We start from the raw sequence: 14,529 nt of genomic DNA, 5'->3' as shown, positions 1-14,529 counted from the left end.
CCACGAGGTATGTTTTAGGTCGCGTATGGTATAGCCCTGCAGTGGTGAGCAAAACAGCAACTCAGCCTACCTCTACTGCGTCAATTATTGCTCTCGTACCGAGCGATCGATTTTTCAACTTTTGATCATAAACAAATTGAAAATTGAAACTAATTTTCAATTTTTTGATTTCGATAAATCAATTTTCGATTTTCAACTGCAAACAAAATTCAATTTTTGTTCGTAAGGGTGAATTGAAGTTCTGTTGATAACAAACTATATTTATTTATTTCAAAGCGTTAAGGATGAAGCAGTATTTCAAACCTGAATCCTTCAAATATCTTCTTTTTTTCTACAGGCTTTTATATGTTTCCAAATAAATTGAAACAAATTGTTAAATAAAATATTGAAAAGAAAAACTTTATTTTCGATTTCAATAACAAATGGAATGGACGAATGACCAATTACGGTTGTGAAAATTATGTAGCGATTTGACCAATTTCATGAAAGATATCGAGTGAGGTTGAGTCGACAATAGTTTCCAGCCATGGGAATATTTAAAAAAAATCCACGTGTTCAAAATTTTCGTAAAGCAATGATTCCCCGCAATAGCTTCAAATAGGTCTGAGGGTCTGGCAAACAACAACGAACACGACACAGCAACAGTGTGAGTCAATTTTGTTGATAAAGCATTCGAATTTATACCCTCCTTAAACAAAATTGTTTTATTCTCAAACAAACCCCTGTAAATTGAGTCTTCTTAAAGTACTGTGGCGCTTTTCGTAAGCTTGGGCTGCCTCTGCTTTGATCGTTTCTTGTCTTATCTATGTATCTTCCGATAAAACGATAAAACTTAGTAAGGGAGCGATAAAGCATAAGTTTGAGAAAAGTTTGAGATATCGAATACGGAAGCTCTGTAATAAAATTTTGAAATCACGGAAAAAAATTTATCCTTAAAGGAGGTACGTCACGGACAAGTCAATTTGGAAAAAAATTGGCATTTTGTGTTTCAAGTTTGTTGCTTATAATTCGTCTTAATCTTTGTCAATCAAAACATCCTTGTTTATTTTCGGGTTTTTATCACTCCGTTGGCGTTGTGCTATCATAGTAAACTACTAGTCTGATCATGAGGTTTTCTTCAATTTAAAACTAATCAGAAAAGGTGACACGTCAGCTAGTACCGAACCGTCGCCCGACATCGAAATTACAGAAACAGAACACAAATTCATAATTAAACGCTGGCGTAAGACACCTACTCGTAAAGCTGATCTATTTTTAAAGTTATGACACAAGCACCCTTTGAAAAACCCAACTCCAGTAGAAGGAAGCTTACCACTTTGCCTCTTGACGCCTCACTCTTAAAGTTTCTCTCTCTGTTAAGTGCCTGTTTTACGTGCGTATAACCTAATGCAAACCTTTTATGTTAAAGTAAGAAATGTTTATGCAACAGGTAGGCAAAACATTCTTTTTTCTTGACATGACTACCAAGCCTTTGGCAAGAAAACGTTTTGCATAACGTGACTGCTGCCTATCCGTATTTTATTTTATTTATTTATTTACTTATTTATTCATTTAATCTTTTGCAGCTATAAATTATTGTTTTTTTTAGGTGTGCAAATACCCTGATGCGGAGACTAGGATGTTAGTTGTTCCAGTTAAGGTGCGATTAGGAATGAGAGCGAACGAAAAGAAGAAGAAAAGTATTGACGTATTCATTTTGCACTGGCGATATTGGCAAACCCTGTCTCATTGTTAACTGAACTCCTACGCTTTAAGTGCTCTTTTACATTCTTTATTTGACTTAACTACCACGACGTTGTTAAGAAAAAATTGTGCTTATCGTGACTACTGTTCTTCTGTATTTTTCACTACTATAAATTATCGTTTTCTTTTTCTGGTGTGGCAAACACCCCGATACGTCTAAGATATAAGTTTTCCAATTTAAGGCACGAATCCTCGAGATAGCGTACGGAGAGAAGAAGAAAAAATGGAATGATTGAACTGATTTGCGTATTCTGTTTGCAGTAGTGATATTGGTAAATCCTGCCTCACTGTTGACTGAACTCCTACGCTTAAAGTGCCTTTTTGAATTATACATAATTTGATAATGATTTACTAAACACGTATATATTCGTACCATACTGACGATGGTACGAATAACAATCAGCAAAAAATCAATCCCATTAACGGACTTGTTACATTTTGCCTTGAATTTCTCTAAATCTAGGGCTGTTATGTTTAGACAAGATCATCTTCTCTGAATTTGTGTAACAAAGAGAACTGCTTACGCAATCATGTGTTAAGAAACAACCTCTTACTTCCCACACAAACTAATCCGTTATTAAGTTAAATGTTCTAAAATAATAAAAACGTCAGTTACTATCGAACAGGAAATAATATTACGTGTAAGTTAAATTGTAGCGAATGATAAGTGAACCGATTGCAACATAACGTGTGAGAAATGCAACGTCCTTTAGAAAAAAAAAAACACCTTGAATTTAAGCGCACTTTTCATTTTGTACTAATACGTATACCCTTAGTAGTAATATTGGCCACTCGACTGAGTGCGTCAATCAGAGTGCGATTTAATACTAGCAACTTTAATCAAAAAGAAAAGAAAAGAAAGTTTGATATTTTATGCAATGCTCCGTTCTAAACTTCAAAGCAAAGAAATTAGGACAAACAGGAACCTATGACCCGCAGCCTTCATCTCCCATACATATACTAACCCTTGGAGTCCTTTCCCGTGTATTTTTTTTAGAACTGATCTCTCGGGGTCTCTCGCGGGAATTTTCGCACCTTTCTCAATCATTTGTCGCATTTTGCTGTGGTTACGCAAGCTGTGATATATAATGTTGTTCCTTTTAGTCCTCTGAATTCAGTATTTCTTCAAAGGAAGCCGTCAAGTAATGCTATGACTAACAAACTGCGGAATTTTGTACAGGTCTCTCAAAAAAGTAAGAACAATTATTCAAATCGAAAGACGCCGCGACCGATCTCGCAATCTGCGAAATTACGAATATATTTTGAAACGGTCCAACAGATCGGTCAATATTATATGCTATTTAATTCTTCCGTTAAGAAGGCAACTAGATAAAAGCTTGATCAATTCTAATCGTAGTTGTGAACAATCAATTTTACTGGGTTGTAAACATTCACACCAAACGAAAGTATCAATGGTATAAATTCAGGATCACCCAAACGAGGAAATTCAGCCAAACTTGGAATGTCGTTGTATTGATTTCCCGTATCATTTAGGGCCTTCTAACGGTATATTTGTGAGAACTAACACAGTTAAATCTAAATCACGGCTTCGTTAGACGTAAAAAGGTTTTAGGAGAAACGGTCGTAACAACATTTATTGAGCTAATTAGAATATCATGTCCGAATTTCTTTCCTTGTAATTTCCTGTTCTAAGGCTCTAGAATGAGAGATGCTTCTGCAGGCAGGTGCAAACAAAAATCTTTACTTCTCATGACAACTAGTCTGTTATTAAATGTTTTACTTTTTCGACGAGTTCGCTGACAGGAAAGTACGTAAAAACAGTTTTCAATGCCAGTCAGAGTGGAGCGGATTGATTCGTCAACTCAAAAGCGTGAGCCTGCGACGAACCTTATTTAAAAAGCGAAAACAAGGTGGAACGCTATCAGAGAAAGTGACGAAAATATTTGAGACAAAATACATTACGTAAGCTCTGTAATAAAATACTGTAATAAAGGTAACGTTTCATTCTTTTCGAACCATTCTTTTGAGAATAAAAATGAGCGACAGAAATACACAACGTTTCGATGTCGTCATGACATAATTTTCAAGTAACAAGAAAAATAACGGTTCGACAGTGTAATATATGCGGTTAGAGGTGTGTTGTCATGACGTCATCGAAACGTTGTGTATTTCTGTCGCTCGTTTTCATTCTCAAATGTTTATCTAAATTTCATCTTATTCGAACTATTCTTTAGATGAGGAAAATGTCACCTATTACCAAAGTGTCGCCCGACATCGAAATGACGATTCAAACACAAACACAAATAACTAATTACGCAGGCATAAAGCTGACTGTTGAACTTGTGAAACAAGAACCCTGTTCCCCTCAAACCCACTCAATCGCAAGTTAAGCAGCTTCCCACTTGTTTTTCTTGAGACTCACTCTTAAAACATTTCTCTCTGTAAGCTGCCTGTTTATCGCGCCAAAAACCGAATGCAGGTCTTCTATGATTAAAACAAGAAACGTTTATGTAAGGAGTAGAGAAAACATTCTTTATTTGGAATAACTAACGAGCCGTTGTTATGACAACGTTTTGCATAACGTGACTGCTGCCTTTCTGTAATTTTTAAAGCAATAACTGTAAATTTTAGTTGTGGAAAATACCCTGAAATGAAGTCTTAGATGTTATTTTTCCACCTCTTGGTGTAAATCGTCGTGATAACGTACAAAAAGAGGTAAAAAAATGAAAAAAATTGAATTGTTTTTACGCTAGTGATATTGACACTGTTGACCGAACTCCTACGCTTCAAGTGCCTTTTGAGTTTTGCATATTTCGATAATGAGCATGTTTACCTAAATACGTCTCTATGGAGCATAGAACGGTGGTACGAGTAACAATCAGAAATATTGAGACCAGTAATAAAAAAATCAACCATATTTAACGAACTGATTACATTTTGACTTGAAATTATCTAAATTTAAGGCTGTTATGTTTAGACAAGATCATCTTCTCTTGTGTAACAACGAGAACTGCTGACAAACTTCCTACTTCCCACGATAACCAATCCGTTGTTAAATTAAATGTTCTTCAAGTATTAAAAACGTCAGTTATCACTGAACAGGGCTGTACGTGAGGAAATAATTTTACCTGTAAGTTAAATTGTGGCGAATGATTCGTGAACACAGTGCAACACTAACGTGTGGTAAATGCAACGTCCTTAACTTTTTATTCACACTTGCGAACACAGGAACCGACGCTTTGAACTAGAAACCTTGCTAAACTTTCATTCACATTTGAGAAGACGTGAACAAACGCTCTGCGCTCGAAACCTTTCTTAACCTTTTATTCACACTTGCGAAAAAAAAACCGACGCTTAGAACTCGAAACCTTGCTTAACTCTTTATTCACACTTGTGAGGAACGAAACGCGCTTTGAACTCGAAACCATTCTTAAGTTTTTATTTACCATTGTTCACCATTATGCAACCGTCGCCCCTACCCGTCCCTCGCGCCCTCGCCATTTGCACCGAACAAAACTTACTAGTATCACCCTCCCGGGGGAAATTTGTCTTTCCTTCAATCTTTTCGAGCGTTTAAATTTCTCGCTCGTATGCTAATCGGAAACTTCGACAAGTGAATCGTGTATTTGAAACTGTTGCGCCGTTATTCAAAAATGGCCATATAGGGTCATTTTTTGCTTGTAAAACAAAGCCTATTGTTATCAATGTTGAAACACATTTCTTGATACGTAGTAACAAAACACCTTGAATTAAGGTGCACTTTTCATTTAGCAATACGCATACGCTTAGTAGTAATATTGGCCACTCAACGGAGGGAAGATACGCAGTGCGTCATTAACCAGAGTGTGATCGAATACTAGCAACTTTAATCATAAAGCCGAAAACAACGTACGATACAATGCAATGCTCCGTTCTAAACTTCAAAGCGACGAAATTAAGACAAACTAAGATGGTTTCCGCCAAACATTCGAATAATATAGGTAAAAATGAAGTTACCAAAGAGATCTCATAGCATGGTAACATTTGAGAATAGCTAATAAAAACCTGCAAAAACTTTAGCACTCAAGCTGACCCGCAAGAGAAAAATGGATTTGTAATTATCTAAAGTTCAGTTAAAACGGTCGTTTCACGTCAGTTCAAAACAAAATGGCGCACGTTTTAAACATTGTTACGAGGTTTGATTTTAAATTTCTCGAGAATGATTTAGAATTTAATAATGGGGTCAGTAGGACAGCTGAATATCAATAAGATCTTTTAAATAGTAGACAAAATGTTGCCGTGCTATGAGTAGATTTTTGGTAATTAAATTTTGCACTCATTGCTCGAACTTTCACCGAAATCGGTCTAAATCGCTCTAAAGCGGCACTTTTATTTTTGCAGTCTCTTCTTATCTAACTCTTTAAAAATACAGGATCACCTTTAACCATCTACCAATCAAGCCGGTTCGTTTCGGTCGTTAAGTTCGGCAGTAACACGAGCACTAAATGATGTGCTTTAATTTTGTGTATGAAACAGCTCATGAAAAGAACGAGAAATACTGAAATGATCTGATCGTTGAGGCTTGGTTGTACGTGGCGAATAGCACGTGAAATAAACGATATGCACGTTATCCCTTGTACCACGAAGGGTAGCCTTGGGTGTCTGTCAGCAAATGAACTTAACGAGAAAAACAAGAATAAAACGAAAAATATATTAAATGTACGATTAACCTTGGGTCGTTTAGAGCAAGAAGTGAGTGGTTTGCCCGTTTGCTTAGATTACAAAGTTTCCCAGGAGGTTTGCATATTCCGCAACTGTTTATGCTTTTCAAATACTTTTTGTTGGACCACTGTTTGTATTTTTCAACTTTATAGACTCGTTTATGAAAAAAGTCTTTATCATTTGTTCTCAATGAACATTTTTAAATATTTTATTTCTAGTTCTAAGTGTCCCGATGCAAGTAGTCACACTAGGAAGAAATTCTAATTCTCCCAAGGACAAAGCTCCAATTCCCCCTCCATGGACTTCTTTTCTGTTTTATAATGAATTCAAATGTACCTTTCAATACATACACATAAAGGACGTCATCATCTCAGCAAAGAAATTTTTACTATAAATTGCATTCTCCGTAAGCCAGTGTTTTAAGATAGCGTAAACTTTGGTATAACCTCCCCCTCCCCCCCCCCCCCCCCCCGCGCTTATAACCTCGGTTATGGGCCCATCTGTTCTTTAACAATAGAACAGTTAAGAGTTACGTTGAAATCGAGGATGGAAATCGAGGATGGAGGGAATTAAACGTTAAACAAAAGAAAACTTAAATCTACTGTTCCTCAGAGCCTCGACTTAATCCTTTTGTTTGTGATCAATGGAACGTAATTCGAAACTAACCTATTGACAGAAAGTTTTTCCCGATACGGGAGCCCGGACGCCATCAAGCTAAACGTTTAGTATTGTATATATACATTTTTATAATTTATAGCCTAATAATATTGCTTTTTTACGTAGCCGAGTCACGAAGTCATCAGCAATTTAACTGCCAAGTACTGTTTTTCTAAAAAAAAAACACTTAAAAAATAAAAAAAGTACAATGTATACTAACTTAAAAATCGTATAAAAGTAGCGACGAGAATCACATCACATTTGGGGAAACAAAAATGGCTTTAATGTTCATTTGCCGCAACGCAAACGATTGAGAATTCATAGTGACACTAGACAATTTTGAAGCCGCGAATCCTATAGGGTGCTCTCTTCCACTGTTGCAAGTGGTAACATTGATACATAAAATACACCTTCAATTGCAGTCATCGTTTAATTCTTTTTATCTTGCGTTCTTTTTCAAAGGATATAGAAAATGTAAGATAATTTCACGCAGCTGGGCAAGCATTGGTTTCGACACCACATAGACGTATTCTTTCTTTCTATATTTTTGTTTTGTGTTTTGTGATTTCTTTCAGTACAAAGAGTACCAACAAATTAAAAGCGAATAAAGTAAATACAAGGCATTGTCATTTTGGATTCGGGCAAAAAATCTCAGAGAGTTTCATAATGAAAAAAAAAAATAAAATAAAGAGGTGTGAAGCGATTGTTTAGGAAGTGAGAATAACGAACATACGATTCATTTTGTGGAATTTTGTAAGAGGACTTTTACGTTTTAAATATTATCATTTACTTTTTTAATTGAAAAACAAAATAGTGTTTATCCCAAAAATAAATATTGATGCTCATAGAAACAAAAAAAAAAAATTAAAAGTGTTGTTTTGAATAAATGTGATTACGGCAGTTTCTACAAAAGATTGTACACAAAAATGTCTTTTTAATAAAAGAAGCCATTTTTTATTAAAAATAGAAACTCCCCGACATAATCAATTTGAAAATTAAGGAGTTTTGTTTCCTGTGAACTATTGTCGTATACATGTCACGAGAATTCTTTGCAGTTACATCTGAATTAACGCAATGTTTTTCCAGCTTTAGTGTGTCTCTTTTAACGTTGATTTTGAACAAAAGGCCGAATATCAAGAAAAGCATAAGAATAGCAACGGGGCGATGTTATTCGTAAAGCAGTTCTGGCAAAAGGGTACACTATCGTTTTTGGTGGAAGGATGGATATCGTTAAAAAAATCCTTATTTCCATCGCCATTTCATTTGCAGTGATTTCAAGTCCGATCGAAGGCTTGGTTTGCAATGGAATGGCCGAATTCTGCGATTTAAGGATCAACCAAGCTACCTTCGCAGGAACTCACAACTCAGGTGCCGGTTTTGACGGGATTCTTTACTATCACACTAAGATAGGGCTGAGTATTCCCGCCTGGAGTTGCTGGTACAGAAGCCAGGGTCAAAGTATCACCAAACAGCTTGATAACGGCATCCGGTACTTTGATATCGACACGTGTTTTGTGGACTCGAGGAGATGGGAACGTGGTCCATGGACTTGCCACAGCGGGGCCTACGGTGGACCCGGATAAGAAAAATGCTGCAGCAAATTAACGAATGGATGTTAAGAAATCCTACCGAAGTTGTCATTATCAAGTTTGGTAGAGATACGGTCCATTCGAAAGCTGAGAAGATTGGAAGCGAGATTCTTGAACAGGTAATGCAATTTAGAATATTTTATAATCTGGCTATATATGTCACTTTACACACAATACAGGGAGTGTTTTTTAAGGGTCTCAAATGATCCTGTAGTCTCTGTTACAGTTATTCGGCTCTTTGTTGCATCATTCAGGCGATTTAACTCATTCTCCTTGCAGTATATGGTAATTAATAGACCTTTTAATCTATGCACTAAGGGTTTTAAGAAACTAGCCACACAATAATTGCGTTATTATTTTTTTAATTATTATTATTTTTTTTTCATATCTGCGTTTTTACGTTTTTCTTCGATAGATGAAGAACTTATGGGAGCCAACAAAAGAGAGAACAGGGCTGAAACGTTTAACCTTAAACGATCATCGCAGACGATCCCGGAAATGGCCGACATTAGGCGAAGCGATCAGTTCCAATCAGCGAATATTTCTCTTTATGGATAACCGACTCCTTGGTAACAGCTACTACAGATATCGCTGGGTTTACTACGCAAATTATGAAATTTCTTTGTCATGGACGCCGTTGAACTTGATTGAGTCTTCCGGGTGTAGTAAAATGGTGGGTGCTATTCAGAAGCGCTGCGCAGAGTCTTATTACTATGATTTCATGGAAGTGGATTTGTTCCTGACTTGGGGACTGTGCGTCAAACATCTTGCTGACTGGTGCAATCAGTATATTGATGAGGTTAGATATTATATGATTAATTCTTACTGTCTTTTTAAAACTCATTTATGAGTTATTCTTCCAGTTAGAGTTGCTACTTTTAGTTAGTTTAAGTTTGATTTTTACACTAGCTTTTTAATCTGAGCAGCACTGCAGTTAGCCAGAACTCAAAGCACTTTCAATTCCAGTTAAGAATAAAGCCTTGCTTCGCAGGAGACGGCTAAATACGGTAGCCGTGCACGACCTAGAAATCAAAATGGCGTTTGCTTCGCGTGCTCAATAAATGGTCAAGCTTAATTCCGAACACGTGGAAAAAGTCTTCCATTATCGTTCTCAGAGCCTATAGAGTGTCTTAGCCAGTGGGGCCTTGACACGTCGAACAGAAGAAAAGATTTCTCCTTCCTAGGCCCCACGACTAAAGGAGTCGACGTGATTTTGGACGACAATTAAAGTAACTGAAATACGCGGCTTCTTGTTTCTGATGTTGTGTTATTGTCACACGATTAAATTTTTTTACTACATTAAAACGTTTTGTGTGTCTTCTTTAGGCCAGCAGAAAACGCTTCAACGAAAGATCGTCCCGACAAAAAGTAACCGTGAACTTTATTGTGGTTGACTGGGCCGGGAGGTCCCACGGTGTTAACAAGATAAGCGAGGTGGCCAAGCGAATGAATGTGCAAAATGTCAAGTTTTTCTTAAAGCGAGACATGACTAAACCATAAAATAAGTTGCAATAAAATATGAAATGAAAATGTTTGATCCCATAAAATATTTGTTGCTGCATACTATGTAGACAAGATCAACTCCGGTAGTGTGTGCCTTTTGGCCCAAATGTGGCTTTAGCCTACTCATTTACTTCCACTGCTTATCTCAAGGTTTGTCATTCAGCTACGCTTCGTGATTCCGTTCCGTGGTTACAGACGTCCATTATATTTAATCGTAACAATTTCCTCAATTTTGTTTGGATCTTAAGCAGCGTTTATTCACAACTACAGGCAAAAATAGATCTGCATTTAAACCAAGACTTATGTGTACTTAAAAACACTTATTTGTCGATTCTACAAATGCCTATAACATATAAGGAGTTCCTGCTCAAAAGGTGCCTCCATCGTTAGGTGGATAAATATCTTTAACGGTATTTTATTTCCATTTAACGCAGACCTTTGCCGACAGTCGGCACTTATCGAATGACCAAAAGATACTAATGTTATTTTTGCATTTCCTTGGCTATTTTTTAGAAATGTTTTAAATGAGTTTTCAACAATTTTATGCTGAGTCTCTGGCAGTATATGTACATGTAAGACATCGTCGTTTAGGTGTCAGGAAGTCTCGTCACTAACCATTAATTTTATCCTCTCCTTGTTATCTAATCACTTCCACAGTACCGCGAGTTACAAACGCTCAGCTTCTTTAGCCTGTATATGTAAAAGGAGCCGCAATTTCGCACATTTATTTCAACAGTTTTATAACAGCAATTGTCATAACCATGAAAACAAACTTTTCTTGCAACGACGCCTTCGTCGACTGTAGGATGACTTCCTTCCATCCATCCTGTCAAGTCTGTGTCACATCTGTGAGTGGGTACACAGCTCGAAGCCATACGAGACCCAGCCCCTCCGTAAAATCTGTACCAGTCCTCTGTTAAATCTTTGTCACATTTCGAGCCACGGTTGGATTTATCTCGGTGTCGATCAAAGCCGTTGAGAAACTTGTACTGGAAACATTCAGGGATATCTAAAATTATAATGAAAAAAATATATATGAATCTAAATATTCTGGTTTTTGCTTTATCATCATTCAAAGTGAGCTCTCCTAGGATGGTAAAACATGGAAATGTTCTAGAAGACCAAAATTATAGAAATGGTCTAGAAGCGACATTGCCTTGTGCAACATCGCTGTGTGATGATGATAAAGATGATAAAGATAAAAACAAGAGAACATGCATTTTTAAAGCGATTACTCAATAAATCTATAGTGATAATACAGATCAATTCTTTCTAACTAAATAAAAAAGGCTCCCTTTAACACAAGGTAAAAATGATGAAATATTGCTGCCGATAAATGATGAGTGAAATAGTAACTTCGTACTTAAGTTAATTACTCAGAAAAAGCAAAGATAGTTGAGTTCCTCGACTGGAGTCGACCCAATGACCTTCAAGATTCCGGTTGACGTTCAAGATACAGATGTTATAAATTAGGTTCTTACGTGTGACACATGTCCTGCCATAGCTGCAAGGCTTAATAAGGCAAATGTGGATAAATGATAAGTGGAATTGTGACTTGGATAAAGTGAAATAAGTAAAAAAGCGTTCTTAAATCGAATACTCAGAAAGAAGTCACATAAGAAGTTTTCGTAGCTTATGACCTCCCATAGCTCAGTGGTAAGAGCGCCCAACCAGTATCTGGAAGGTCATGGGCTCGACTCCCGTTGGGGTGCCAGTAAATCTGACAGTGAGTTCTTTTAGATCGTTTTTAAAATGTTCCGGAGCAAACCACCAACCTGTTTCACATCGAACTCCAATAAACCCTGAAGGACAATCACACTTGAATCTGTTGGCAAGGTCAATACATGCTGCGCCATTCTGACACGGGTTACTGGCACACTCGTTTACATCTACAACAGCAACAGGTGAATATTAACAATGGTACATTGCAATTCCTGAGTTTTGATTGGTAAACAGGTAATGGTATATCAGCTCATATACCATTGAACACAAATAAGGAAGCCGATATGTGTCAACGAAAACAGCTGGGGAGCTCAAATATCGCATTTCTTTGGATATGAGATCGCATAGCCAACGAGGCGCGGTAGCGCCGAGTTGGCTATGTGCCATCTCATATCCAACGTGCGCTCGTGGAATAATTGTTAATTATTCGATTCCATGAGCGTGCGTTGGACATAAGTTGAGTTGGCTATAACTATGTCATATCCAACAAGCGCGAGTTGAATAAATGTTTAACTAAAACACCCAAAGAACTGCAATATTTTAGGCAATACGGAATAATGAATAACAAGAAAAGTCTAAAAATAAATAATGAATAAGTCGCGAAAAATGAGAAGGAATAATGAATAAGTCACTTCCAATAATTCCTCTTCCACCCCCGAATCCACTGGGTAGTGATTTATCCTGTGGATAGCTTTCTCCACTCTTTCAACGACCCTGAAAAGGCAACGACTGTCAATCATTTTCCTAAATACGTGTACAACCAACTGAAGAGAATGTTGCATTTCTCAAATTAACAAATCTCATAATAGGTTACCTATATCACACTGTAAACCCTTGAAGCCGTCGGTGCAAAGGCAGCGGTATCCGTGGGGTGAAAAACCAGATTGACAAGTACCACCGTTGCTGCATGGCATGGAGCTACAGAAATTCTGAAACATTATACATGGGAAGTAGTAAGATGATCATGATAGAATGAAAATAAGGGAAAAAGTTTCGTAGTACTTGTTCTATCTGCAGGAAATGTCAAGTAAACAAAGTTTGGTAATACAACGGACGTTTTTTTTTTTCTTTTTTCGCGCACCGCTAATGACCCATGCATGATTATTTAGTTCTTTGCAATTGTTTTACTACTACTCACCACAAGCAAGGTTCTCTTAGAATAAAAAAAATTTCTAAAAGTTAAAAAAACCTTTACAAGGGTACGCGTATAGGATTTTTAATTTAAAATGATCTTTTTAGCGTAAGCGCCTTATTTTTGTTTAAAATTTAAATAGCCAACCGCTCGTAGTGTAGTGTCATGTACTACAGAATAGCGCCCAGTATAATACGTTGTAATGGACGTGCAGCTAAAATTATCCTTAATATTCACCTTGCTCAACACATAACAGGCTCTTTTAGTTATTTGAATAATTTAATAACCCCCTATGACGGCATTAAAAGTCAATATGCCAAACTTTATTTTTTTTAATGCCCCCGCAGAAAGAAGAGGCACGTTTCAGAAATTTTACCAAAAAGAAAAAGTGATAAAGTATAGATAAAGAACTGAATTAACAAGCAGCAAATGCAAGTTATGAAACTGTAGACAAGTGTGAAAACGGAGAGGGGAAAATTAAAAAAAAGCATGTCGTTTTTTTGCCACACACCTGTGTTCGCGTTACCTATGTTTTAATGGCAGCCACTCTTTTTATTTACCTAAAGCTAAATATTCACTCTCAACTGCAAGAAAAACTGCGCAGAATAACCACTTTTTCCACATTAATTCTGAACAGTATTGAAATGTTTATCTTGCTGCGATTGTTAAAGATGAATTCCAGTCCATACTGCGCAATCTCCGCTTGCAATGTTTATGTGAGTCTCACACGAAGGAAAGTTTACTAGCAAAGTTAAAAATTATGTGACAAACTTAAGTTATTCTTCATTATTAGCACCAGATATCCTTGCAAAACAATAATAAGGAGTAGGGGTACCTCGAAGCTATTTCAAACTGACGTCTTCAGCTCAACGGAAATTATTGAACGAAACGAACCGTAATGGCGGACTAAAACTCTTCATGTATGCTATTACCGGATTGTAACGTTTTAACGAATTCAAATAAAAACCGAAACAAATCCCGAGTCTACACAGTACGGACTGGAAATCAGCTATAAGTAGTAAAACTAAATAGCTCACTTTACCTCCGTTCCACGATACATGAAATTCGTTTTCGGTTTCAGATCCTGGGGATGTTCATTATGTGTTGAGTTGTTCAGTTCACAGACTGCTTCACCTGAAGCACGTATCCCAAAGTTGTAGGAGACACACGAGTTCTCCGAATAGCATTGAACTCGGCAAGAATGCTCCGAATTTAGCACAATCGTTCTGATGAGGTGTTTTTCCAGAGTTTTTCCGTCGATAGGACTTGAAAACTGCAACATCCGGCAGTTGTCTTCTGTGAACAATATATATAAAAAGGCAATGTATGAAACTTGTGTTGGCCGTGAAAAATTACCTCATACTCCGAATATTGGTTGCTATTTACCACCGAGCAAAGTGCGCAAGAAAATTGTGATCTTTGACAGGAATAAACTACCTAGTTAAAAATGAGAAACTAAAACAACTATTCCCCTCAATGTTGGTGACTGGAAGTGAATTATTTACCTCGCCGCGATAATAG

General features: G+C 36.9%; 2 protein-coding genes across 2 annotated transcripts in view; one reads left to right on the top strand and one right to left on the bottom strand.

The window, feature by feature from the left end:
* The first annotated feature begins 8,220 nt into the window (after positions 1-8,220).
* LOC144666419 (uncharacterized) lies at positions 8,221-10,268 on the top strand. The gene is made up of 3 exons (XM_078527852.1): positions 8,221-8,770; positions 9,067-9,450; positions 9,978-10,268. The coding sequence occupies exons 1-3, from the start codon at positions 8,591-8,593 to the stop codon at positions 10,149-10,151; spliced, it is 738 nt and encodes a 245-aa protein (XP_078383978.1). The 5' UTR covers positions 8,221-8,590; the 3' UTR covers positions 10,152-10,268.
* A 116-nt stretch (positions 10,269-10,384) lies between these two features.
* Positions 10,385-14,529, bottom strand: part of LOC144666408 (uncharacterized) — a 9,404-nt gene continuing 5,259 nt past the window's right edge. The window contains exons 2-5 of the mRNA XM_078527839.1: positions 14,051-14,301; positions 12,691-12,805; positions 11,930-12,043; positions 10,385-11,163 (exon numbers count right to left, since the gene is read on the bottom strand). Of these exons, the coding sequence (XP_078383965.1) occupies positions 10,796-11,163; positions 11,930-12,043; positions 12,691-12,805; positions 14,051-14,290 (837 nt within the window). The 5' untranslated portion in view covers positions 14,291-14,301 and the 3' untranslated portion in view covers positions 10,385-10,795. The remainder of the gene's footprint in view (positions 11,164-11,929; positions 12,044-12,690; positions 12,806-14,050; positions 14,302-14,529) is intronic.

The sequence above is a fragment of the Oculina patagonica genome, chromosome 9 (genome assembly GCF_052425735.1).
Source record: "Oculina patagonica isolate OP01 chromosome 9, crgOcupat, whole genome shotgun sequence".
In the NCBI taxonomy this organism is placed as follows: domain Eukaryota; kingdom Metazoa; phylum Cnidaria; class Anthozoa; order Scleractinia; family Oculinidae; genus Oculina; species Oculina patagonica.
The sequence above is the reverse complement of the archived record's forward strand: the minus strand, read 5'-3'. Positions and strand labels throughout refer to the sequence as shown.

What these genes read in the sequence shown, in the direction of transcription:
- LOC144666419 (XM_078527852.1), top strand. Translation starts at nt 8,591, where the DNA reads ATGGGAACGTGGTCCATGGACTTGCCACAGCGGGGCCTACGGTGGACC. An exon ending in GAAGCGAGATTCTTGAACAG is followed by an intron (nt 8,771 to 9,066) that starts GTAATGCAATTT and finishes TTTCTTCGATAG; the next exon opens with ATGAAGAACTTATGGGAGCC. An exon ending in GCAATCAGTATATTGATGAG is followed by an intron (nt 9,451 to 9,977) that starts GTTAGATATTAT and finishes TGTCTTCTTTAG; the next exon opens with GCCAGCAGAAAACGCTTCAA.